Source organism: Penicillium subrubescens (genome assembly GCF_028828155.1).
Source record: "Penicillium subrubescens strain IBT 31985 chromosome Unknown utg000002l_segment0_segment0, whole genome shotgun sequence".
NCBI classification, from domain to species: domain Eukaryota; kingdom Fungi; phylum Ascomycota; class Eurotiomycetes; order Eurotiales; family Aspergillaceae; genus Penicillium; species Penicillium subrubescens.
Window position 1 is genome coordinate 1,436,523 of NW_026643152.1, and position 24,994 is coordinate 1,461,516.

Below are 24,994 nucleotides of genomic sequence, written 5' to 3' on the forward strand. Positions count from 1 at the left end.
TAGAATGTTTGGTAGCTATTCCTAGGTTCAGAAAGTCACAACCACCTCAGTAGGTTTAACTCGTATCTCGAGTAGATATCTCAAACTCTCAATCGCAAAGTAACAGACCTTAGGCCAGTACGTAAGAGGCCAACACGATGTCAATATCCATCTAGCGACGGCCGCGGGCTTTCCATCTATCGCTCATCATTTCGTCACCGCGCCGGTATCTTTACCCATAAGAGCCAGTTTCAGGTTGAATGAGACTGGTATAAGATATATCGCCAGAAGGAAACCGAAAGAAACAGTTTTCTCCAAGTCTAGCATAGTTATGCCAAACGAGATAGTGAAGTTTTTGCGTTGATTGTCCACTCGATAGACCCCCAGCTCAATAATAACAACGACTAGCATTGTGGAGAATGCTCAAAGGGAAAGTCCATATGATATATATGGCAGAACTTCGATGAACGTTCTCGGAGATTGTAGGATATCAAGTTCCCAAAGCATATTGAGGGACCGAGGTCAAGGTTTTTGGCGTGAGGTTGGGCTTTGGAAAGCGGCGAATAGATAAGATGACGTATTAAGTCTAAACATTCTAACACAAAACCTAACACCTTCATAACAGCTACCTACTGTACTGCGATAGAGAAAATTTCTTGCGTCATAATATCCACCCGTGAGCCTTTAAATAGTCTAGTTTCCCTAATTAGAGCTTAGCAGTATCTGGACTTCGTGCTCCGAAACCTTATTCTATACTTCCGAAAATCTACCTCTTCACTCGATCACAATGGTACAGAGGAGATGGCCGCTTGATCACACTGTACATTGTAAGAGGTCAGATCTTCATGCGTAGAGGTGCATAGAAATCTAAATCACGGCATGAATGAAGTTCTGGATACTGTTTTCACTCCTCTTTTCGGAACCTCTTTCGACTCCTCTCTCCATCATTCTCTTTAGTTACTATTGCGAGTCATCTTCCAGCTATCTTTCTGTTGCTCCTCCTTAAGATTTAATGATCCTTAACGAACTTATTTAGCAATGTAAATTGACATGAGCTCAAATTGACCCTGTCTAAGAGAATAACCCGAAAGTATTTCACAACCCAATGTATCTGCCTTGTATAGCGCCTGTCTATGTGTAGGAGTACTGTTCATGAACTCGTAGCCACCGAGGCAATTCATCCTCATCCGACAATAAGTCACAACGCCCGCAACGCGCACAGAGCGAAGATGCAAAAGTGACTGAATGCAAGCAAAAGTAGAAAGACAAGCAAACACAAAGCTAAACAGGTTGAAGATTCCCCGTAAGATGTCTCAATACCTCCAAACAGAGTCTTCACTCAATAACAATCCGCCCCTCGATCCGAGGGGAAATGCCAGACGTCCAGGGTGGAATAAACTCACCCTCGCCGTCCATAGTGCTGAGGACCGACGGCTCCAAGCCAGCATGTCGCATCCATTTTCGAACAACACGCCGTGCGAGCTTCAAGCGATGTTCTTCCTCCGCAGATGACCTTGCAGGGCATGTCACATAGTTGCTCGTTGGCCGAGGTGACGTGAGGATCTCGGGGTCCTCGTCAGAGTCCGAATCCATGGCATCGCTGTTGGTCCCATTGGTAGAAACTTGATTATGATCAACTTCTTCAGGGAAACGTCCATAATAGTGAGCTTCTCGACTGGTTCTTTGAAGGGGTGGCCGTGGGGCCAATTGATGGAAGGGTGCTTTCTCTGTCTCTGGTGACGGCATTGCAGAAGGTGGCTTGAGCCAGCCGCCGGTGTGTAGACCACGATGCACAAGGCCCCAATGTCGACGAAGACTAGGACTCCAACGACGCCATTTGCCGAGGACTTTGAGGCTGAGGAAATACTGACGCAGAATAGTGCTGATGAGGACTCCGTTCTCTTCACAAACAATTTCCTCCACATCCCCACCCTCAGATTTCACCAGCAACGATGTAAATCCATCCTTTCCACGCGCCATGTAACCTCGCGTGGCTACAAGGTATTCCTTTTCCAGGTCGATAGGTTTTCCACCCACACGCGCAAACGTCAGACGTGAACCAGACGGGCCGTCGAGCTTGAAACCAAAGGAGATGTTGGAGACTTGAGGGAATCGACCCTCAAGGGCCGGGAGCTGGCTGACTCCATTTTCCAAAGCATCCAGCAAAGCCTGGCCGCGAACGCGTAGAAGGACTACTGGGTCTTCAAAGGGGAAGCAATTCAACAGATCTTTCAACCGTAGAACACCGGGCGGATAGATTTGATCGCCGCGAATGGTCCCACCGGCCATCATGGCACAATCGGCGGCGTAATAGTAGCGCATTAGATCGCAGACAAAGTTACCCAGATTAGACTCGCGCTGACGAACAGTGGAGAATCGACCATCTAGCGGACTGACTGTGTAGCCCACTGGCTTTTCAAGTTTGGCCTTGAGGCTGGACGTTAGTCGATCAACCATGGCCACGGTCGCCCGGTCCTCCGGAATTGACCGCACGACATCCCGTCGTGTGATGCTGAAATCCCATCCTGCGCCTGTACCAGATTTGCGGAAAGCCTCAATGTAGCTCAACTGCTTGAAATCAGTCCCAGACCGTAATACGTGAGTCCCATTAACAATTGTGTGAGAATAGTAGTGATCGTGTCCACCGAGGATGATGTTCACTAGCCCTGGAGGTAGGTTTCTGGCAAGCTTATTATCATTCGGCTCGCGCTGATGGGAAACGACGACGACCAGCTCCGCACCCTGTTCTCGGAGTCGTGGTGCCAGTTCTTTCGCAGTTTCGGAAGCTGATTTGTAAATCAAGTCGGGCGGAAGAGAGTTGATCGTACCAAGCCTGGAGAAAGATGAGTACGTGTGAAAAAAGTGACGAAGCGCTTGCCAAGAACTATACCATTCTCTCTCCCCTAGACCAATCACACCGATCTTGATCCCATTCGACGAGGTCAGCAAGCACGTTTTCCCGCAGTTGGCGATCGGAACATCCTCTCCCAGGGCTGGATCTAGAACATTGGCCAGCAGCCATGGGAAATGACATTGGCTCGACAAATGTCGAAATTGTGCCACACCAAAGTCCAGATCATGATTCTGACCATGTCAGCACACAATGTTTCAGCCCATATTCGAACGACGATGACCCATACTCACTCCCACACACGCAACGTCGATTCCAGTTTTGTTCAGGAAGGGTACCATATGGCGACCCTTCGTGACAGTGCTTTCCAGGCTCGGGTTGAAGGCATCGCCAGAGAAGAAGGTGAGGACGTCAGGTTGACCGGTAAATCGCGGGTCGGAGCGGTAATAGTTCACGAGGGATTGGAAGCGGGAGGCGCCACCAATGGGCTCGGCTGATCCGGACCTACCAAGCTCTAGTTAGTCTGTGTCTAATTTGTGGAAGTTGTGAGAGGTGCAAGCGATCATACTCGATATGATAAACATCATTGTAGTGGATCAACCGTAGATCGGGCGAACCGGTACGGTCCGAGGAATAGGTGACGGACAGACCGTCGGACTCGAGATTTGACATGAAAAGTCCGACGGAAATAGATTCAGTAAGGTTGAGTACGTAGAGGAGGAGAGCAAAAGAGGAGCAAGAAGATGAAGACGGGAGAGGTAGAGGCAGCTGATTACGAGGGGCAAGTGGGACAAAGGGCAAGGGCGCGAATCCGGGGAAACCGCAGTGGCTGGGTAGCTTGGTGCCTTGATGCCTGGATGCCTGAAGAAAAAGGAGGAAAAGGAGGAAAAGGAATGGTATTCCGATTGACCAGACTGGCCAGATGCAAATTGAGCCTAACGCCTGGCGCCATGCAAAGAGGTATCCTAGAAAAAAAAAAGAAGGGAGATTATAGCTACAAGAAAACAAAAGTCGTTACTGGATCATTGCCGTCACAGTTTCTGCTCCGTCACTGTCCATCGGCGTCTCGAAGCTGCGTCGCGGTCCTCCAAGGACGGAGCACTGCCCCACAGTCCACGTTGGGAAAGTGTACGTTGAGGCAATTGCTTCGTCCAGCCCGACCGGTCAATGAGAACATCTGAGTGTGACGAGTCCTGGCTCACAGGTCGTTGGCCTCCGGGTCGTGGGTCTCCAAAATTGGGCACAAACACGTCCTCGGTATCTCCATCAGTCTCCTCGGCGGGCGATGCAAGCGAGCCCCAAAGGCCCGATGTGCCACGCGGAGTCGAGGTAGGAGACGGGCGTGAATTCATGGACCAACTGCGAGAACTCGGTCCCACCTTAGGAGTAGGATCGATTAAAAAGGTCCCTTGCAGGATCGATGCGGAAGGACGGGAGCCGAGGCGATTACGATAGGTCGGTATAGAAGGCGGCGGCAGTGGCTGTGGAGCCGAGGGAGAGGACAGCGAAGCGAGCTGAGAGGGGTTCACCCCCGCACGTAGATGGTCATTTGAGGCGATGAGCTGTAATGAGTACCCCTGGGAGACAGACCGGCCACCCTGACTGCTAGGCGAGGAAGGAGAGGAGCTCACGGGGGAGCGGTCGGAGTCTGGGGTTGCGCTCTTTTTGACACGGTCTCGTCGCACTGCCATAGTGAGCGACGCAGTGCTAATATCCAGAAGCACAGAGCGCCCCGCAAGGGAGCCAATCAATGCGTTGCAATCCGCTCCGTGCGTGATGATAATAAGCACGGTCTGGGCAGGACTGTCCTGCCGCATCGAGCCATTTGACATGGCCCTGGAACGGTCACCGGCACTCCCCCGCTGCCGATAATAGTCCACCATATGTTGGAAACCCGCGTGTACTCTCTCATGCATGCTGCTCCACTCCTCACCATAGTCACCGCCCGTGCCCCAGTAGGGTGTTCGCATGCTATCCCATTGGTAGTCAATCCTGGTACAAGCGTCCCGTGCATGCGCCACGTAGCCGGATGGGATGGGATCCGAGGGAGAAACTGCATATCCGGGAGTCGGCGGCACGTAAGCTGCATCGGTAACGGAGGGGAGATCGGTGTTCAAGCGGCCCAAGGCTCGAGGGGGATCGCTAGTTGGAACGGGGCCCTGAAGATTATCGTAGGTGCTGGCGCGCGGTCGCTGAGGTTGCTGCCCAGAAGGGGTTGTGCTGGTTGACGAGCCTCGTGAGAATCGCCGGCGGTCACCTTCCTCATCAGGCGATGCTAGTTGAGACGGATTACCCCATCCGCCAGGGAAGTGTCCTGACGACGACCGTATTTCCCGCGACATCGGAATTCCCTCGCCCCGACGAAGGAGCTCAGCTTTAGCCGAAGCGACCATCCTGTCTGAGGCCGGTGGTGGAACAATCTGGTCAAAGTAATCAGGCGACAACCATTCGCCTAGGAACGCATCCACACGCAGGAGCGGTCGGGGATCATGACTTCCAGCTTCTCCTGGTTGAGACTGAGATACGGACGGCGAGTCCACCACCGCAGAGGTCTCACTACCCGGGCGATAGTGACTGAGGCCTGCACTCACGCCGATCGCTGTTTGTAAACATCGCAGATATGGGGAGGTGTGGACAATGAAGTTGTATCGGGGGGACGAGTCCGAGGCCGAGAGTTGGGTGGAACTAGGCTCTGGATCCTTGCCTGTAAACTCGGAGTCTTGCAAGAGACTGGCAATGCGAAGACCAAGTGCCCGCGCCTGCATCCAGCCACCGTACGACAAAGGGGGGTCGTATGGGGTTGGGGATGTCAAATGCCAGTCCTTGTCGGCCGCATCGAGACGCGCGCCGTGCCTAGTGAAGTCAGCTTCAGGTCAGGGTAAATACAAAGGCAAAGTTTACATACCTGGCGATGAAGACAATGGGCGGAGCGTCCGTCATCGGGACTGTTTAAACAAAGAGTGGGGGGAAGGAGTGTGGAGGGGTTACCACGGCTGCCGGTATCTTCAACGGAGCAGCAACGGCAACTCGAGCTGATCACAGAAGCCCGTTAAAGATCAACTGAACATGGCCAAGAACAAGCAGCACGCAGCGCTGAAGAGCCGCGAGATCTTGGGGAGTTTGAAAAGAACAAAAGAGGAGAAACTGAGTCAACTGACGCCAGATCAGTCGACGCGGAGAAAAAAAAAGCGCGGCATGTGATACTTAGGTAAGTGCAGCTGCACGTGGGTCCACCTTAAAATTAAAAAAAGAAAATGTTTTTATATACTTCTATGGGCTTGATAGAGGGAAAATAGTGGTAAAATGAGATGGAGAAAATCCTCCTATATATATTTAATATCTCTAGCTGGAAATATCGATGTTTATCGGCAGGATGGTAGGTGGAATGGCTTTTGTCTGCCCCGTTACGATACGATGACGCGGGCTTAAGCTCCGATCAACGGAGATTAGCTCGTCCTCTTTTGAGTCGGTGAGATCATCGCATAAAACTTCTTAAAGTACGCCTGCATATGACTGAATAGGACTTAGGCGAAATGCAGGGTTCGCCTGTAAACAGTCTAGAGACTATATTTACAGCTAGTTTCATTCAAAAGTTCTAGATTTCATGGATTATCAAACAAGAAACTTGCCCCGAAGATCTACCGAGGAAAGTAGAGTTTGTTCCGTCGGGTCGGCAACCGACGGGACACGCTGCTGCTGTACTACACATACTGCGAATCTCATACATTTAATGAGAATATATACGAGTGTAAGTATATGATCATTATACACATAAAATAGGCCATATATGTGGACATATGGTTTCACGGTTCCACTCCTCACAATCCTACACTTTTCATAATCGCAGGTCATGGACCATAGCTCTCGCCACACTAGGTCGACTGACTCACGTCGAGGGCTTTCAGTCGACCTACAAAAACCACCCACACAGCGAGACACTGATCCCGAGGCCTTCACTCGACTAGAGACCTCACAGTCACAAACGTTGCCCCCGAAATCTTTGTCTCAAAAGATTCCATTCGTTGCCGTAGTGTGTATAGCACAATTCATGACCCAAGCAGGTCTTTCTATGTCCATTGCCCCGGTACATATCATCGGCCTCAGCTTTGGCACATCCAACCCAGCCGAGCTGAGTTGGTTTGATGCTGCGTATAGTTTGACCGTGGGGACCTTCATCCTAGTCGCAGGTCGACTCGGAGATGTCTATGGTCACCGGCGCTTGTTCGTGCTCGGCTTCGGCTGTTTTAGTCTGTGGTCCCTTCTCGCGGGGTTCAGTGTATGGTCGAATAAGATATTTTTCGACTGTTGCTGGGCTCTACAGGGAATTGGGCCAGCAATACTACTTCCTAATGCTATTGCAATCTTTGGCCGAACCTATCCGCCGGGCTTTCGCAAGGAAATGATCTTTGTTTGGCGCCACTGCCCCTGGCGGATTTATAGTCGGTGGTGTGTTTTCATCTATCTTTGCCCAGTTTGTCTGGTGGCCCTGGGGATATTGGGTGATGGGAATGGTTTGTACTCTACTGGTAATCGCCGGGTGGCTCATTATTCCTCATACTCCGCGACCCACTAGGAGCCGCCACTGGAATATCGGGGTTTGCACTGATCAACTTTGCCTGGAATCAGGCTGCACTTGTTGGCTGGAAGAACCCCTATACCTACGTGCTTCTCATTGTCGGTTGCATCCGCCTCGGTGTATTTGCTGTGATTGAGCGTCGAGCAGTGTATCCGCTGTTACCACGATCAATCTTCACAGGTGACCTAGCATGGGTCGTCGGCTGCATCGCGGCCGGATGGTCCAGCTTTGGAATCATCATTTACTATTTCTACCAGTTTATGGAGGTCATCAAAGGAGACTCGCCACTACTAGCCACCGCTAAATGGTCGGTAGCAGCACCTTCAGGTGCCATTGCAGCACTCGTCACTGGATTCTTGCTGGGTCGTTGGCCACCCAGTGTCATCATGTTCTGTGCCATGGGCTTTTTTTACAGCTGGTTTATGCATTTTTGCCACTGTCCCCGTGCAGCAAACTTACCGGGCACAGGCTTTTGTCGTGAGCCTGATTACCTCCTAGGGAATGTATGTGTTCCGTCATCTCATAGTACTATCTCATCATATGTCATATGCTAACAAGATCCCTTTGTCTATAGGGATATGTCCTTCCCCTCTGGCACACTCATCCTGAGCAATGCGATGCATCGCCACCATCAAGGGCTAGCTGCATCCCTCGTGGCCACCACTGTCAACTACTCTATCTCCTTGGGCCTCGGATTTGCGGGTACTGTAGAGTTGCATGTCAATGACGCGGGTCGCAATGTCCTTCGTGGATACCGAGGTGCCTTGTATATGGGCATTGGTTTAGCTGGATTAGGTCTCAACATATCCATCTGCTTTATGTGGGCAAGTTGGAGGCGTTATTGCGCATCTAAAAAGGGCTGAAAGCTGAAGCTGTACCCGACATAGACTTTACAAATATTTAACCATTATGGTCGAAGGTCCAACGACTGAGACACAATGTACTATATCACGGATTTGGCTCTTAAGGGGAATACAAAACTTTCCCTTGAGGTTTCTCAAACACAGCTTACCACAATGTCTCTGGCCTCGATCGCTGCTGGCATCCGGATCAAGGGATGGGTCGGAAGGATATGCGTGTCACCAGGCATGAAGCTCCCTCCCTGCCCACATTCCACTGACATCAGAGTGAGCCTACACTCGGAGGGAAGAAAGGCAGATCTAGCCATACAGGGGTCGCTGTGAGCTTATTCTCACTATTGGTAGGCCCATCTGACGTAAATTATCCGAGTTTACATCCCTCCTTCACGATAATTCATGAATTGATCTGCCTTTCTCGTGGGCAGATCTCCTTCCTAGCAATAATTACATCATAAGAATTATTATTCACCTGAGTAGAAGTTCGGATATAAAAGCCCATGGAATATTGCTACAGCTCATAGTTCTTCATTGGCCAGTTCCTCGACCAATATCTCCCAGGTGCCAAATATTATCTAAATAAACTTATTTTCAGCACCACGCAATCCCACTGTCCATCCATTCACCATGCGCTTCGAAATCATCTATGCCCTGTTTGCCGCCGTCGCCGTCGCTTTGCCCCGTGGTGGAAACCAGGAGGTTAGTTTCAGCTCTGCAAAATATCCACAGGCCAAGGGACTGATCCAGTTATTTCTATCTCATAGCACCACCAAAATGTTGACATCCCTGCGACCTCGTCCATGCCCATGTCCTCATCTATGTCTATGCCGATGAAGCGTGCGACTCCAACTTCCATGGCAACTCCGTCTCCTAGTATGAAGGTTACGTCGCCGATGCGGGGCGAGAAGAAGCCTGAACAGCTGAAGGCCGAGAAGAGGATGATGCTGTATGTTTTTTTTTTCACTAGAGTCTTACGAATGATGCCTAACAGTGTTCGTTTCAGCTTCTAAGAAAGTCGGGTGATATTGATCACCATGGACGAGGCCGCTTGCAAATACTGCCTGGCCTAGAGAGTTGGCCTTGAGTTGGCCTTGAGTTGGCCTTGAGTTGACCTTGATGAATAATAAGAAACTTGTCTTTTTGTACTTGTGTGTATTTATGTTTTGGCTTTAGTACTTGGATATTCCGATTTACGTGACATTGAGTCAATCTTATTGATAGTTCCAAGGTTTGGCTTTCATCGAACCTAGCCTATTCATACAGTAGAAACCAGAAGCCGTGTAGACTGATGCATCAATCTGCCGCTCGTTGAGAGTGGCTTAGTTCGTCGACCTAATCCAAAATCTAGATCGCTGAGTTTCTTTTCAGACAGTTTCAAAGTGTTCAGTCTGACTTGGCTTCTCAGGCACACCTGCATTCGATGCTGCTAGCTGGGTCTGGGTAATCCGGGTATGGGGAATACCGCGGTGCCCAGGTTGGTTATAACCACTATATTTGTCAGTAAAACGTAGAGTCAAGGGATAGGCTTAGAACATACAAGATCCTATCCATTTGATCGATCGTCAAACCCTTTGTTTCAGGAAGCAGGAAGTAAGACCAAAGCGTGGCAACGACCATGAATCCCGCAAAGAAGAACCAAGTTCCGTATCCAAATGAGTTGAACATATACGGCAGACATTTACTCATAGGGAACTGAGTAGCCCATTGGACAAGGGCTGCCCAAGTTCCGGAGAAATTTCGAAGCGCACCCGGGAAGATCTCCGCAGAGACAATCCAGGGGATACCATTTAGGCCGAATGACCAGAAAATGGCGTAAATCATAATCATAGCAGTTGCTGCGTGTCCCCCGCGAGTTGTCGAGTCTGTTAAAGTACCTCCCTTCGCAATAACAGCGGCCGGGTTACCTACCTTAACATAGGCACCGACATACCAGAGGCAGCAGGAGCAGACAATCGACGACAGAATGACTGGACGACGACGACCAATCTTGTCAACAAAGGCTATATAAAAGATAAGGGATGCAACCGCCTTCACGAGACCGTAGATTCCGGTCCACAGCGCTGTGTCCTTGATTCCGATGGATGCAAAGAGAGTAGGCGAGTAATAGTTGATAGCTGAAAATGGTCAATTGAAATGCACGTGGGATCTTCTGAAGAAAGATAATCACATACCAGAAGCACCGGACAGATTGTTCAAAGCAAAAGCGCAGAACACGAGGAACACCCGGTTCCGCATGCCTCGTCGCGAGAACTCGTCCATTGCGCCGCGGAAGAAGGCCCATGATCCTAGTCCATACTTGCTTGCGACACTCGCCTCTTCATTCAACCGGTTCTGAATGAGCTGAATCTCCTGTTGGAGGTAGGGATGTTCCACAGGCAATCTGCGCAACGTCTCGAGGGCTCGGTAGGCTTCCTCATTACGCTCTTTGCGCATAAGCCACAAAGGAGACTCGTGGAGGAAAAATCCACCGATGAACAGGATCACCGCTGGAATGAGTTGTACTCCCATAGGAATTCTCCAACTTGTTGATGACTTGGCGGACATGTTCTCCGTGATTCCGAAGTTGATCCAGAACCCGATCACAGAGCCAATCTGATAGGCGCACTCGAAGAAGCCAGTCAGGATACCCCGGATGGAAGGAATAGACAGCTCTGCAATATAGCTAGGAACGGTGGCTGTAATTGCGCCGCAGCCAATACCCGTCAGCACACGACCGGCGTCTGTATAGCTGCTCGTTAGCGAAATTTACATAATCCCATGAATGAAAACTAGGGGTCGATGTACAGATTAGACCCAATTGATGAGTGGCTGCGGTCATCATCACTGCGCCGATGATGAACACAACCACATTGATTTGTAGCGTCCATTTTCGACCGAAACGCTCAGTGACTAGAAAGCAAAGATCAGTTAGTAACTTTTCTCCTTCATTTCCTTTTTAGGCTCAATTGACTGACAGAAAAAGCAGAACAAGGCACCAAAAAATGCGCCAGCCTGAAAGATCGAGGTAATGTTGCTCGAGATGGCGCTACTGTTGGCCTTGGTGATGTGGATATCAGTTAGGAAGCTCTCGCGTGCAATAGTCGTGCCCACAAAAGCCGAATCGTAGCCGAAACTATGAGATGTCCGAATTAGCAAGACTGATCTCGCGCTCCTCAGCGGCGATCCACCTTACAGCAATGATCCAGTGGCAATGATGATGGCTTCAGAGTACAAGCGCCAATTGTAGACCTCCTTTGGGGTAGGCCGATCCTCGACGGCCCGAAAGCCGCCCATAGTGGCTGATGGTGGCTGGGATTGGTGTTGGTGCTACCGTGCTGCTGGTTCAATTGCCGTCGTATGTCAGATGCCGACAATGCAGAGAGGTCAGGGCTCTTTCTTGCGGAGGCCTTCTCCAAGTGGCACCACGCAGGATATTTGAAGCCGCAAGAACTCGTCGTCTTCTCCAGAAATGGATTGTTCGTCGCTTGACCATCTCGGGCAAGTCCCGACTGGGGATTAAGTCGGGGGAGGGGCGTGTCCCCCGGATTCTCGAAATCGCACGTTTATCATCGTGATTTTCTGGCTCTCGGGTAAGGACCGAGTTCGTGATGGTCGGAATATGGTATCTCAAATTCGGTTCTGGAGTAGCCATGAGATTTACCACCAATCAAGGGGTTGTAAACTTGAAGGGTGGAGTCTCACAGTGCCAACCGATCGGCTTGCGACGAATTTGGTGGATAGCCGACGCTCCAGGCGGGCAACTCTCGCCGATGAATGGTCGTCTTGGGGCAGTATCAATGAAGTCAATCGAGTTAAGTAAAAGTCAAGTGACAATTCAATTGAGCCAGATGATCCAGCAAAGGAAGTTGCAGAAGATGAGTACAGGATCCACGGCCCGAACTCGGCACGGAGATCATTTTCCAGCTCTCTCGTGCGAAAAGACTCGTCCGTGACTCAATGGCTGTCTTCGTAGAGAGACACTTATATGCGGTATACTTAAATACCAGCGTCTATTAAAAATGGGAGAAGTCTATTATCTCAATTATAGCCTTTTATCTTTCTCTGTATTGTGCCTCCTTCTAAATCACACTACACTATATGAGAGGTCTTCTTCAATCAAAAAGATAGCAATACACGATGTCAAACGGATACCAGACATCACCACCGAATGTGGCCCTCTGCGTCACAATTCAGGACTTCGAGGCTGCTGCAAAAGCAGTGCTCCCAAACAAAACATGGGTCTACGCCTCCAGCAGTGCAGCTTCAGGTCTATCTCTCCAATCCAATCTCGACGACTGGTCTCGAATCAACTTCCGTCCACGGATCATGAGGAGTGTTAGCTCGTTGAATCCAACGCGTCCAATTCTGGGTCACCCCGGCAGTCAACCATTCTTCGTTTCCGCAATGGGAACTCTAGGCAACGCACATCCCGGAGCAGAGCCACTGCTCGTTCGAGGCGCGACTCGAAAGGGCTTGCATACCGTGGTCAGCACGGCGACAAGTAAACCCTTGGAGGAGATTATGGAGGCACACCTGGACGAACAGCGCCAACTCGGTAACCAAAGTCCGTCCAAGCTGGCTTTCCAGTTGTACGTCCCCGTGGATCGGAACCTAGCTCGATCTTTGATTCGGAGGGTCAAGGCAGCTGGTTATCACAGTCTATGGATTACCGTAGATACATCCACGCTGGGCAAACGGACGGCGGATCGCTATTTGCAAGCACAAGAAGCTCTCGATCAAGGCACACGGGAGACAACCCGAGAGGCTGCAGCCGACAACGCTTTTGGCCCTGCATTTGGTGGCCGGCCTGTACCGGGATACCTGGATCCGGGTCTTAGCTGGGAGGATTTGGAGTGGATCACTGAAGAATGGAATGGACCGATTGTCCTGAAGGGGATTCAGACCGTGGAGGATGTAAAGTTGGCTGTGCAACACGGCGTGCAGGGTGTCCTTTTGAGCAATCACGGTGGCCGACAGATTCATTCAGCTCCCAGCGCATTGATGACTTTGTTGGAAACCCGGACATACTACTCTGAAGCTTTCGACATGTTGGATATATATGTCGATGGCGGCCTCCGTGATGGTGCCGATGTTCTCAAGGCCTTGTGTCTTGGGGCAACAGCTGTAGGTGTGGGCAGGCCATATTTCTACGCCATGGCAGCCTATGGGATTGAAGGCGTGGAGAAGTGCACCGATAGTACGTTATTCCATCCTGCAAGACGTTTCTAGACCTTTTGTTAATATATTCCCAGTTCTCGCTGAGGAAGTTGAAATCACCATGAAGATTCTCGGGGTTTCCTCACTCGACCAGCTCGGACCGGATATGGTCAACGCCAGCCGACTTTTGAATGAGATGTGGCGGCCAGACATCTGGTGGAACAAGTCCAAGCTGTAAGATTTGAAGCTGGGACTTGAATTTTGAATTAATCACGAATATCGCCCGTTTGTCCTTTGCATTGATTGCATGACGGTTGTCTTTTTCGGAGCTTCCTACCTTTCCATTAGTTTCGTTTGGGTTTTATTTACTAGTGTGAAGGATAGAATAGATCGGATAAACATTTTTCAAGTTTTTTTTTTCATTGCGTATGACGTGTAGGTATCATGAAACAGATTCAAGGATGATGGGGTCGCATAGTCTGGCAAAATCATGATTCGTCATTGCACGCCAACTGGTCGTGCGCCTGACAGATTCACCACTCGGCCACCCCCAGCGCCCAGTGCGCCTGGAGGTGGAGGTCGGACCCATCCAGGGACACTGTCATCCTCTCTTTCACGAGCGAAGATCGTCTCCCAGATATTAGGGAAGCCTGTCGGCAAGGCACCCCGTTGCCGAGCACCAGGAATGGCAAAGCGGGGATTGCGATGAGTCAGGTAACCACGCATAAGTCCCTGAGTGAGAAGTGAGGCAAGGATAGATTCGACCTCGTCCATAAGCAAAGACTGCTTGTCTGCGTCTGGGCCATCTTCTGTGGCCTCGGCGTAGGGATTCAGCTCAAACGCATCATAATCAGCACCCGGGTTGCCATCTATCAATTGGCCGGGCATGTTGTCCTGCCAATGACCTCCTCCGTCGAAGAATCCGTCCGGCGCGAGATAGTCGCCATATTTCTCCAACAGTTGCTGTGCTGTCGGGGTCTCCGAGCCGTTAAGACCGCCAAAGTCGGGATCGGTTGACTCGGGAATGATCTGGGAACCATAGAAGTGAAATTTAGGTGTTGCATGATTGGCTCCATTCAATTGCTGGGTCTGCCCATGCTGGGACTGAAGCCACCTCGTGGCTATCGTCAATTTCTCGAGGTAAAGATAAGGCGGGGGACCACGCTGCGCCTGCGCCTGCGGGTCCCCATGGAATCCACTGTAAATGAACACCTTCCGACAGAATGACCGCCACACCATAATCTCGCATCGGTTGCGCAGTGTGAGCAAGATTCCTTTGCGGGAGAACCACTCGGCGGCGGGTGAACTGGGAGAGAAATACTCTCGAAAAGCGATGTAATCGCCGCGAACGATCAATCGGCACAAATGTTCGAATTTGTCGGTCAATCCGCTTGCCTCCGGTCGTTGTAGTAGTTTCCGGGATGGGAATCGGCCCATGATGATGTTGCATGGAATCAGATACGCAAGAATCAAGTGTCGTTGGCTGATAGCTTGGCGGTGACATTGGTCATACGCGGCTTGGAGGGCGATGAGAGCGGGATAGAAAAGGTTGTTGGAGAATAGGTAACGGCCGAGGTAGTAAAGGTATGTCACACGCTGTGAAGCAGGGAAATAAGCCAAAGGAGGGGACTGGGCGCTGATACTGGCGAACATTTGTTCGGCATTTCGCAACTTGCCGCACTAGTTGAATAAGTCAGTTCGAATGGCTCTCAAGTCGCGACAGAGGTGTTGAAAACCATCCATAGAGGTGCGGCACATACCTGGAAGAGAAGTTTGAGGCACAGATTGGCCATAAGGTAGATGCCAACACGCTTTCCTTCGGGCTTTCCCTGTGGGCCTGGTGTCCCCGTGCGATCTGTCAAGCACTTGATGAAGGCTTCGCGCACCACGTTTGCCGACTGCTCCACCAATGTCACTTTTTCAACACTCTCATCGTTATCCATAGCTCCTTCCATGCGTAAGATATGCGCGATTAGTTCCGGCCGGCGGTCTAATCCCATTGCTAGCTTGGCCAGCACTTTCGACAGGTAGAGAACGGTGGGGAGAACGATCACGCCCATCTGGCTGTCGCCAAGCGCTAACACGCATTGACTATATTCGGGAAAGAGTTAGTGCTCTAATTCGCCACGACGTAGATCATAGATAGAGATGATGCAAAATCAATCTCCCACCGGAGAATGGCGACTCACTTGAGTAGTCCCTTCAGCTGGTTGTACGTATCAAGCAGATTATCGGTATTGACGTCGCGCAGGAACGTAAAATAGAGCTTCATGAAGGCCGGGAAAGCTGTCCAAGATGAGCCACCCTTGGTGCGCGGTACTAGCGCCTCGCATCGTTGTAGAAGCTCCGAATCGCTAGGGCCCGATGGATACCGTTCTCGAAGCTCTTGAATCATGCGCTGGTAGGCGTCTGATAGCGGAGGCTCAATCTGCAGGAAATCCTGCAACTTGGCGCCATCCCGATTCTGAATCTGGACGGCCAGGCCGCCGAGGAACTCGTCCAGAATGCCAGCCATAACGGAATGGGCGATGCGGAGGTCGCGCGGAGGCGAGGAGATGGAGGAACCGGATGATCAGCGGGTGGATAGCGGCAACGACACCATCGCGTGAGCCCCGAGAGTCTTTTAACACTCCTCGATCCTGCGCGAGGGTTAGATCATGAAGCGAGAGGGAATGTAAGAAGCTGGTCTTGCGCAAAGCTGCGGAAATTGATCGGCTACAAAGGGCCCGCGACCGGCAGAATAATCGCTCATTGCTGACCGCCCAAAGTCTTCATCCTGAGGCAGCAATGTTGATCTATGTCAGTTCTCTAGCTGCGGTACTTCTCCTTTTGACTCCTTATTCGTCCATTTTAAAGGAGTCTATAAGCATGATGAATTCTGGGCAATCTCTCGGACTCATACGAAGGCCTTTGAGAGTTGTGCGATATGGTCCCTCTGCAGTCACCCTGATCACATCTTAACTGGCAAACAGGGCAAGCAAATGCACTATATCTACTGGAATTAACCAAGTTTCTCCTACTCAACAGAGACATTGCGAATAGTGCCGTCTCATCTAATTGAAACTCTGCATGACAAATCCCGTGCATCATCACTCCTCCTCGGATTCTTCTTCCTCTGCCTATCCCTCCTTCATACTGTGTACCCTTTGTTTCCCCAAGTTGACATCTGCCCCATGGGCAATCAAAACAGAAGAGGATGGTTTCTTCATGCTCCCCAAAGATAGCCGCTCGAAGGGCCATCTCGTATTCACCCGCCCAGGTTAGCCTCCGCGTCTGCGTTCAGCAGAAGATGTACACATTCCAGATGACCAAAACGAGCCGCTGCTTGGAATGCACAACCATAGTAATGTCCGGAGCTGTTGGCTTCTACTCCTCTTTCAGCAAGAAGCCGTAGGAACTCACCATCACCTGCTACGGCAAACATCTGCAGTAGAAGCCTAAATCGTTGATTCGATCCGTGGCACGGAGTTCAGGCCAAACCAAGAGAAGCATTTTGACCACAGCCTCTAGCCCACTCGATAGCACGCCCAGGATTGATTTCAATTCAGGGGAAAGCTCCGTTCACCCTCATGCCTTGACCTCGGGATGTGGCTCTGCGAGGACTCAGGTCCAAAGTGGCCCAACAAGGTGCTCAAAGCAATGGCCTTTTTTGCTATGGTAGACATGTGAAAGGTATTGAGAAGTACCTAAAACCTGGTAAACAAGCTTAACTGTCATGCACGTGTCAATAATGCAGAGCCTGTACAGAGCACAAGGGTAACCTTCACTCCACCTGTCGAGGACTCCACCTGTCGATGCTTTCATGATTTCCACTATTCCTGCTATCTATTTCCTTCAATTAAACTAATTGACCATTTTTGATCTTAAACTGCAATTCAGCTCTCATACTATATAGTTCAGTATTTACTAACGGCATGCCGAGTCGGGAGTGTACGGGTTTACAGTACTCCGTAGTTCGGCGGGTCTGGCCAAAACCAGACTTAACGATGACATCATGGTAGTTCCGTCCCACAATTAGTACACCACAAGTTGTAACCAGCAACCAGCATTATGACCAGATTTTATGATCCCAGTCACTGAGACAATTGCATGTGAAGAAAGCGCCATTTCCAATTGCTCCACTCATCACGTCACCCCTCCTGGTCCTGATACAAAATATCCCAACTTCCATCGTTGACCTGTTCCATTACAACACCCCATCTACTTCTTCCTTGCCAGCTCCATTCGCTATGGCAGCATCTCAGTCGTCGATACTCGCCTTAATACGGCACCCTTTTGTGCAGACCTTCACCTGGCTCTACCTCATCTTGCAAGCGGTGCTGAGATATGTCTTTTCACCAGCTCCTCCACCTCCCACGGCAACTAAATCCAACCTTCCCCGAAAGAGGGTTGCGGTCATCGGTGCAGGCTTGACGGGTGTCTCATCTGCAGCGCATTGCGTGGGCCATGGATTTGACGTGCAGATCTTTGAGTCTAGATCCAAGGATCGAGGCCTTGGAGGAATCTGGAGTGTAAGTCTCGCGCCTCAGACCCATTCAACTCTCAACATGGGAAGCATATTGACAGTTTGAACAGCGAGTCAATTCCACCTCAGCCCTTCAGGTACACAGCTTGATGTACCGATTCCACCCCTCGGTTCACTACGACAGTGCCTATCCCACTCAGCAGCAAATCAAGGAGCAGATTGTTGAATTGTGGAAACGCTACGACCTCGAACGACGCACGGTCTTTGACACTCGAGTCACCTCGGTCAAAAAGACGAAGGATGGTCAATGGATCATCAACAACGACGAGGAGAACTATGGTCGATTTGATGGAGTGCTTACTGCTGTCGGCGTCTGTGGCGATCCCCAGATGCCTACATTGCCGGACCAGGACAATTTCAAGGGGCAGATCTTCCACTCGTCAAACTTGGATGGCAAAGATGCCAAGGGCAAGAAGATCTTGATTGTTGGCGGTGGTGCTAGTGCCATTGAAGCTCTAGAATTCGCAGTCAAGTCTGGTGCCGCGGAGATTGACGTCCTTTCACGCTCAGACAAATGGATCATCCCCCGAAACGTGTTGGTTCAATCCTTGCTAGCCTTCAATATCTTCGGCCAGGAAACTTCGCTCTCCTGGATTCCCGAGGGGCTGCTCCGCAAGTTCTTCTACCGTGATCTGCAAGATATTGCTCCTACCGACGATGGAATCTTCACCCAGACCCCCATGGCGAACTCGGAACTATTCAATCAGATCCGCGAAGGCAAAGCACACTGGTTCCGGGGCGATATTGTTTCCGTGGAGGAGAACGGCGTGCGATTCAATCACAGAGCCCAAGGTGTGCCTAAAGGTGGTCCTGGCAAGGAGGGTCTCATCGAAGGCGACATCATCGTTATGGCGACTGGGTTTAAGCGACCCTCTCTGACTTTCCTCCCCGATGAAGTCTTTGAAGAGCCATACAGCCCCCCGGACTGGTATCTGCAGGTCTTCCCGCCCAAGTACCCCGACATTTGCGCCAACAACAGCACCTACGTCAACGCTATCGGCACGGTGGGCAACATGCACATCGGCATCTACACGCGCTTCCTCATCATGTTTTTAACCGACCCCTTGACTCGTCCCACGGAGCAGCGGATGAAGACATGGATTGACTTTACACGACTGATGAAGCGGTTCGCTCCCACGCGGGCTTTTGACTTTTTCACCTATGCTGAACTTATCTATTGGTACATTTTTGTCCTGCTCGTCAATCCGTTCCGATGGAAGTGGGCTCTCTTCGTGTTCTTTGGTCTTGGGCGAGCATTGCCTTTGATGGTGGTGGAACAGGAGGAAAATTTCCGCAGAGAGCTTCAAAAACAGCACAAGACTGACAAGGCTGAATAACGGTATGATGGGGATCAACGTGATATGGTTTATGACCATGGCAGGGGACGAATGACGCATGATTAAGACGAGTGTTGCTTTCTGGACTATGATCATCTGACTAGCGTGAATTAAGACTTTCTAGACATGGAGGGCAAGGAAGAAGTTACGAATGAAGAAAGCCAGAAGAACAGGCTTCAGGCTGATGAACCATAATATTAAGATCTCAAATTGATATCAAATTTTCTTGTAGAACTAAATTGAACCCGCTAGTAGTACTAAGCAACCCCCTATTCCCAAGTGGTCACTCCTTCTTAATCTCAGGAATCTTATCCGCAATATCATATGCCAGATTCCCCCGTGAAATCCAAGTGGGCAAATATCCCTTCTCTTCCATCCACAGCATAGGCCAGAGCAAAGTCACACCCACGATGCAGAAGAACGTAGCAATCAAATGCCACCCCAGGACCAACCAATGTCCAACATGAGGGAAAAGAAACTTAACAAACTCGGAAGTTTGATACAGATCTTCCTGTTTGGTGATGTAGTACCGCGTGTGGTCACCATTGGTCGGCGCGTTGGTCAGAGCTGGGTCCGCGGTGAGATCCAAGATCGTCGTCAGAGTCACCGGTGCAACATGGAAAGGCACCAGCCAGATCGAGAAGATTTGCGACATGTGGACGTAAAGCTTCAACTTATCCTCGTCGAAGGCTGGCAGTACCTGATTAGTTTTTTTTTTTTCTTCTGGTGATTCATGGTAATAGGGATGGCAAGGTACTAACCAATAGAGTGAATCTCCATTTCAATCCGAGGAGACATGATCTTATACCATTGAAAGATCTTGATCACCCACCAGCGACTTCCATTAAAGCTGGGTACTCGACAGAAGGGGTGTACAAAGGATGCATTGGAGGCGAAGAACCGCTCTAGAGCCTTTTCTTGTAAAGATGGGTTGGATTGAGTGAGAAGGCGGATCACTGTCCGGATTTCGGTCACTGAAGATGGGTCGATTTAGTCATGATATCTGGATAGTCAGCGAGAAAGAAAGAATTACCTGGATTCTCCATGTTTACGGTGGGTAGCAGCTGTAATATTGAGTGTTGACAGAAGAATCAGCCCTGGCATGATTGATATCGAGAGTGTTAGGCCGGGACCTGTTGGCAGGCGATGACATCATAACCACACTTCGACATGTGAACGGGTCGACTTCTTCTTCCGGAGCTACACTAACTCGCTCAATTTTGCATGAGTTTGAACAGGGGTCAGAATCAAGAAATTAATCATGCTGCCTGTGTGAGATAATGATGAACATGTTGTCAGCCATTTAAAGCTAGCCTGCTGTAGTAGTAGTAGTAGTACTCCGTACAGCAACATGCTTGGCCTTCGTCCAGGACTCGGCATCCCGAGTGGAGTGGTCGATCAGCGCGCCGCCCAGCTTACAAGGAACCATAGATCTACAGTAAATATAGTCAGAAATTCGCAGTTGAGCCAATTCATTCAATTGGATGCGTTGATGCAGACATAGTGGTGGGCAACTAGATACATAACAAGCCCTATTTTTACCATACCAACTCCGGGAGATGATCACAGGCTCGGTGCCTGTCACATAACGAAGAAAAAGAGAGAAACAAAAGCAAAAGTAATGCCGTAATAAAGTCCACAAATTTACCGCTTCCAGTTATCAATCTTCTTGCGACGTTTGTCAAAGATGTCACCCACTGCCACACCATCGCTGCGCTGTCCATCCTCGTTCTTGCGCTTCCGGCTCTTTTCGAGAGCAGAGCCGCTGTTCTTTGACCGACGGGTAAGACGCTCAATGTGATCGGCTCCCTCGTTAAGGCCCTTCCATTCGTCACCACCATATGTACCGTCGCGGCGCCCGACACCGCGCTTGGCAAGATCCTTCTTGGTCTCCTTGGGAAGACGGACAAAGTTGGTCTCTTCGTACCGGGTGCGTTCGGCCTCGTGCTCGCGATCTTTCTTGGACTTGGTTTGGCGTCCACCATCAATGATGGTGCTACCGATGCTGGGCTCGGCCATTGGCGCAGCGGACATTTCGGCGCTGACGAATTCGTCAATGACATTGGATCGGCGGGGGCGGCGATCCTGGCGTTCACGACGTTCGGTGGTGGGAAGGGAGGTGGGCATAATCTTCGGTGGGCGATAGATGCCATCACTAGGCTCCTGTCGGGCTGCGGCCTTGGCCTGGGGCTGCCTCTGTTCCACCTTGCCTTTGGCAAGCGCCGCAACGTTGGGACGGTATGCCAATTCATCCATATCCTCGTCATCCTCCTCGCTGTCGCTTGCCTCGTCATCATCCTCGGAGTTCACGTCGCTGTCAGAGCCAACAGTCTTGCTGGGCTTCTTCGGCTTCTTGGATTTAGCCGGGCGCTCTGTCCGGTCTGAGTCTTCTGCCGCCTTGATGACCTTGTCGATCTGATATTTCAAACGTCCCTCCAGAGGTCGGACACCGCGATCAAGGAATACCCGAAGCTCAACCAATTTATTCACAACCTCTTCCCGAAGTGTGCTGTCGGCCGCGATTTCGGGTTCATCCGACTGTTTTTGCCGTAGTTGGAATATAATCAAAAATACGAGGTTCTGCAGGTAAGAGAGGAGAATTTCGCTCTTGGTGTCGAGAAGCGAAATACCGTCTTGCGGCGGCGCGATGGAAACATCGGTGGGCGCATCTTTGCGAGGGGCCGGGAGGGAAGATCCGGCGCTGGTGAGACAGGAATTGAGACTCTCGAGAAGTGTGGATAGGGTCTGGGCGCGCACTGGCGCAGTCTCTGTTGAAGCCATGACTGGTTGTGTATTCTAGAAAACGGAATTCCTTCGGCGACGAGGCCGCTGGAAATTTTTTGGATGGTGCTTATCAACACGTGACTCTTAAACTAGAGGCTGTGCCTGGTTCCGAGTCACGTGCTGACGAGGCTGCCTCGTGGATCGTCATTGTCAGTTCGGGGGCCATTCTGTCCTCTTACAGCCACGAATTCCTTTTTTCTCTCGTGAGATACACGCATGACGCCTCGAGCTCATTCTAATCGAGCTTTGTAAATTGGTGTGCTCCGATTGTGGAATCGATGGTCGGAACCTATACGCGCTACTCCAAAATCAGATAAATCACCAAAACACATGAAGCTGGTCTGAGCAATCCATCGAACGCTCCACGCCCACCATGCGGTTCACCAACCAAGCCTCCTTCCTCGCCTCGGCCCTCCTATCAATTCCTTCCTTCTCATCCGCCTTTTATCTTCCTGGTGTTGCTCCGTCCTCTTACGACAAAGGGCAATCCGTCCCGCTAAATGTCAACCATTTGACCCCCGGGCTGTCGCGCGACGACCAGCTCCATTCCGTCTTCTCCTACGACTACTATCACCCGGCGTTCCACTTCTGCCGGCCAGAAGGAGGTGCTCAAGATGTCCGGGAATCACTGGGAAGTATTCTGTTCGGTGATCGCATCCGCACCTCTCCGCTAGAGCTGCACATGGCGCAAAATGAGACCTGTAAAGCTGTCTGCGGGGAGGTCGTATTTGACGGGCGCAGTTCCAAATTCACCAATCGCCGAATCTCGCAAGGATATAACATCAACTGGCTCGTGGACGGACTGCCCGCGGCGCAGCTGAACTACGACGGTAACACCAACACCCAGTTCTACAACCCGGGTTTCTCGCTTGGCGACGTGGACGAGAACGGTCAATCCGTGCTCAACAATCACTTCGATATCGTGATCGACTATCACCGCGTCGGTTTCGGCGGCAAGGATAAATACCGAGTTGTTGGAGTGCTCGTGCAGCCCGAGTCCCGGCTCGACTCGCGGATTCTTGAGGATGGGACGGCCGAGTGCGGCACCCAAGGAAACCTCCTGAGATTGAATGAAGACGGAGATACTCCAGTCATCTGGACGTATAGCGTCTACTGGAAAGAGTCCCCCACGGCCTGGGCTACCCGCTGGGACAAATATCTGCATGTCTATGACCCGAAGATCCATTGGTTTTCCCTCATCAATTCTGCCGTCTTTGTCGTGTTCCTGGTTGGTATGGTCAGCATGATTCTTGTGCGCGCACTCAGGAAGGATATCGCTCGCTACAACCGGCTGGACCAGATCAGTCTGGATGATTTGGATGGTACCTCGGCCGCAGTTGAGGATGGAATTCAAGAGGATTCTGGGTGGAAGCTGGTCCACGGCGATGTCTTCCGTTGCCCCAAGTCTCCTCTGTTGCTGAGTGTATTGGTCGGTAACGGTGCTCAGCTCTTCATGATGACTGGTGTTACTGTTGGTAAGTCACTCAATGTTGTCTGTGCTTTCTTGGAACTGCGACCGTCTGACATTAGCATATAGCATTCGCACTCCTCGGTCTCCTCTCGCCAGCTAACCGCGGTTTCTTGGCCACTGCCATCCTTCTGATTTCCGCCCTCTTTGGTGCCATCGGAGGCTACGTCTCATCTCGCGTGTACAAGACGTTTGGCGGCGAGTCCTGGAAGCGCAACATCATTATGACTCCTCTCTTGCTTCCAGGTGTCATTTTTGGCACTTTCTTCCTTCTCAACCTGTTTGTCTGGGCCAAGGGCTCTAGTGGTGCCGTACCATTTGGTACCATGCTCGCCTTGGTTTTGATTTGGTTTGTGATCAGCGTGCCATTGAGCGTGGCTGGTAGCTGGGTTGGATTCAGGCAATCGGTATGTCGTTGTTCTTGTCCGGTGCGCTTCTTTTTATACTAATATCGTGTTTCCAGCCAATTGAGGGCCCAACCAAGACCAACCAGATCCCCCGTCAGGTCCCTCCTATGGCCGGCAGCTTGCGCACCATCCCATCCATCCTCCTGACTGGAATTCTTCCCTTCGGCGCCATCTTCGTCGAGCTATACTTCATCATGACTTCGCTCTGGACCAACAAGATCTACTACATGTTCGGATTCTTGTTCTTGTGCTACGGTTTGATGATCATCACTTCTGCAGCGACCACTGTCCTGCTTGTATACTTCCTGCTTTGCGCTGAGAACTACCGCTGGCACTGGCGTGCCTTCGCAGGTGCCGGTATGACCGGTGGCTACGTCTTCCTGAATGCTCTTATTTTCTGGGCCACTCGCGTCAGCTTCGGCGGCCTGACGGGCGCTGTGCTCTACGTGGGTTACTCGGCGTTGATTGGCTTCGTTGTCTTCATTTTGACTGGTATGTTACTTCCGCTTCCCCTGACTCGGCAGTTCACTAATTCCCCGTTTCAGGCTCCATTGGCTTCTTTGCCAGTTGGGCATTCATCCACCGTATCTACGGTTCCATCAAGGTGGATTAAACGTATCATCATGGACCCGCTTTATTTAGCCGTCCTTTCATCCGGGGCAACCCGCACCCGGCGCCTCATTCTCTTCTTCGCATGTTTTGATAGCCCTGGAAATGATTGCATTGTCCATTTGATTAATTTTTTGGTTGTTTGGAACGAGATAGAATGGTCTGTTTATTTCTGTGCAAAAGAAGGGCATCCCATCATTTGCACATATCAACGTCTTTTTTTACGGAGGTCCCGCGGTAATTACAAGCGTACAGTAGTCGTGTCATGCCAAGCCACGCTGTCCCCCCGGATGGTCTGGACTTCCCTTCTTCTCGCCACATCCCAAACTGGCTTTATTTTTCTCCCTTTGCAGTGACCTCAACTTGCACGTTCGCTCGCGTTTTACAATTTCCACCATCGTACAACCCTTTGCTGTCGACCTGCTTACTCTGACGTCGCCTTAAGTGCACAGCCTCTTCTTTCCC

At 50.8% G+C, this 24,994-nt stretch overlaps 11 protein-coding genes across 11 annotated transcripts; 5 read left to right on the forward strand and 6 right to left on the reverse strand.

Annotated features, from left to right (window-relative positions):
• Positions 1-1,048: 1,048 nt before the first annotated feature.
• Positions 1,049-3,603, reverse strand: N7473_001899 (putative 5'-nucleotidase). The gene is made up of 4 exons (XM_057147839.1): positions 3,399-3,603; positions 3,124-3,334; positions 2,870-3,063; positions 1,049-2,812 (listed from the first exon to the last, which is right to left on the reverse strand). The coding sequence occupies exons 1-4, from the start codon at positions 3,500-3,502 to the stop codon at positions 1,315-1,317; spliced, it is 2,007 nt and encodes a 668-aa protein (XP_057011493.1). The 5' UTR covers positions 3,503-3,603; the 3' UTR covers positions 1,049-1,314.
• A 258-nt stretch (positions 3,604-3,861) lies between these two features.
• N7473_001900 (uncharacterized protein) lies at positions 3,862-5,915 on the reverse strand (the record flags this gene model as incomplete). The annotated part of the gene is made up of 2 exons (XM_057147840.1): positions 5,736-5,915; positions 3,862-5,683 (listed from the first exon to the last, which is right to left on the reverse strand). The coding sequence occupies exons 1-2, from the start codon at positions 5,768-5,770 to the stop codon at positions 3,862-3,864; spliced, it is 1,857 nt and encodes a 618-aa protein (XP_057011494.1). The 5' UTR covers positions 5,771-5,915.
• Positions 5,916-6,878: 963 nt separating this feature from the next.
• N7473_001901 (uncharacterized protein) lies at positions 6,879-8,269 on the forward strand (the record flags this gene model as incomplete). Its single annotated transcript, XM_057147841.1, has 3 exons — positions 6,879-7,341; positions 7,404-7,824; positions 7,981-8,269. 3 exons carry the CDS (start codon positions 6,879-6,881, stop codon positions 8,267-8,269), a joined length of 1,173 nt encoding a protein of 390 aa, XP_057011495.1.
• A 621-nt stretch (positions 8,270-8,890) lies between these two features.
• N7473_001902 (uncharacterized protein) lies at positions 8,891-9,273 on the forward strand (the record flags this gene model as incomplete). Its single annotated transcript, XM_057147842.1, has 3 exons — positions 8,891-8,962; positions 9,028-9,209; positions 9,267-9,273. 3 exons carry the CDS (start codon positions 8,891-8,893, stop codon positions 9,271-9,273), a joined length of 261 nt encoding a protein of 86 aa, XP_057011496.1.
• A 354-nt stretch (positions 9,274-9,627) lies between these two features.
• On the reverse strand, positions 9,628-11,536 carry N7473_001903 (sugar porter family MFS transporter; the record flags this gene model as incomplete). The annotated part of the gene is made up of 6 exons (XM_057147843.1): positions 9,628-9,751; positions 9,801-10,377; positions 10,435-10,983; positions 11,048-11,152; positions 11,218-11,375; positions 11,436-11,536. The coding sequence occupies 6 exons, from the start codon at positions 11,534-11,536 to the stop codon at positions 9,628-9,630; spliced, it is 1,614 nt and encodes a 537-aa protein (XP_057011497.1).
• Positions 11,537-12,379: 843 nt separating this feature from the next.
• N7473_001904 (uncharacterized protein) lies at positions 12,380-13,637 on the forward strand (the record flags this gene model as incomplete). Its single annotated transcript, XM_057147844.1, has 2 exons — positions 12,380-13,439; positions 13,495-13,637. The coding sequence occupies 2 exons, from the start codon at positions 12,380-12,382 to the stop codon at positions 13,635-13,637; spliced, it is 1,203 nt and encodes a 400-aa protein (XP_057011498.1).
• Positions 13,638-13,897: 260 nt separating this feature from the next.
• N7473_001905 (uncharacterized protein) lies at positions 13,898-15,914 on the reverse strand (the record flags this gene model as incomplete). The annotated part of the gene is made up of 3 exons (XM_057147845.1): positions 13,898-15,079; positions 15,160-15,490; positions 15,589-15,914. The coding sequence occupies 3 exons, from the start codon at positions 15,912-15,914 to the stop codon at positions 13,898-13,900; spliced, it is 1,839 nt and encodes a 612-aa protein (XP_057011499.1).
• A 1,680-nt stretch (positions 15,915-17,594) lies between these two features.
• N7473_001906 (flavin-containing monooxygenase) lies at positions 17,595-19,261 on the forward strand (the record flags this gene model as incomplete). Its single annotated transcript, XM_057147846.1, has 2 exons — positions 17,595-17,910; positions 17,975-19,261. Exons 1-2 carry the CDS (start codon positions 17,629-17,631, stop codon positions 19,259-19,261), a joined length of 1,569 nt encoding a protein of 522 aa, XP_057011500.1. The 5' UTR covers positions 17,595-17,628.
• A 283-nt stretch (positions 19,262-19,544) lies between these two features.
• On the reverse strand, positions 19,545-20,307 carry N7473_001907 (uncharacterized protein; the record flags this gene model as incomplete). The annotated part of the gene is made up of 3 exons (XM_057147847.1): positions 19,545-19,951; positions 20,023-20,235; positions 20,295-20,307. 3 exons carry the CDS (start codon positions 20,305-20,307, stop codon positions 19,545-19,547), a joined length of 633 nt encoding a protein of 210 aa, XP_057011501.1.
• Positions 20,308-20,905: 598 nt separating this feature from the next.
• lcp5 (small subunit rRNA maturation protein LCP5) lies at positions 20,906-22,042 on the reverse strand (the record flags this gene model as incomplete). Its single annotated transcript, XM_057147848.1, has 1 exon — positions 20,906-22,042. One exon carries the CDS (start codon positions 22,040-22,042, stop codon positions 20,906-20,908), a length of 1,137 nt encoding a protein of 378 aa, XP_057011502.1.
• A 376-nt stretch (positions 22,043-22,418) lies between these two features.
• Positions 22,419-24,533, forward strand: N7473_001909 (transmembrane 9 family protein; the record flags this gene model as incomplete). The annotated part of the gene is made up of 4 exons (XM_057147849.1): positions 22,419-23,520; positions 23,583-23,920; positions 23,977-24,412; positions 24,466-24,533. The coding sequence occupies 4 exons, from the start codon at positions 22,419-22,421 to the stop codon at positions 24,531-24,533; spliced, it is 1,944 nt and encodes a 647-aa protein (XP_057011503.1).
• Positions 24,534-24,994: the final 461 nt, after the last annotated feature.

Coding starts and splice junctions, on each gene's coding strand:
- N7473_001899 (XM_057147839.1), bottom strand. CDS start 3,502: ATGTCAAATCTCGAGTCCGACGGTCTGTCCGTCACCTATTCCTCGGAC. Junction 3,064..3,123: donor TCGACGTTGCGTGTGTGGGA/GTGAGTATGGGT, acceptor TGACATGGTCAG/AATCATGATCTGGACTTTGG. Junction 2,813..2,869: donor GGTCTAGGGGAGAGAGAATG/GTATAGTTCTTG, acceptor ATCTTTCTCCAG/GCTTGGTACGATCAACTCTC.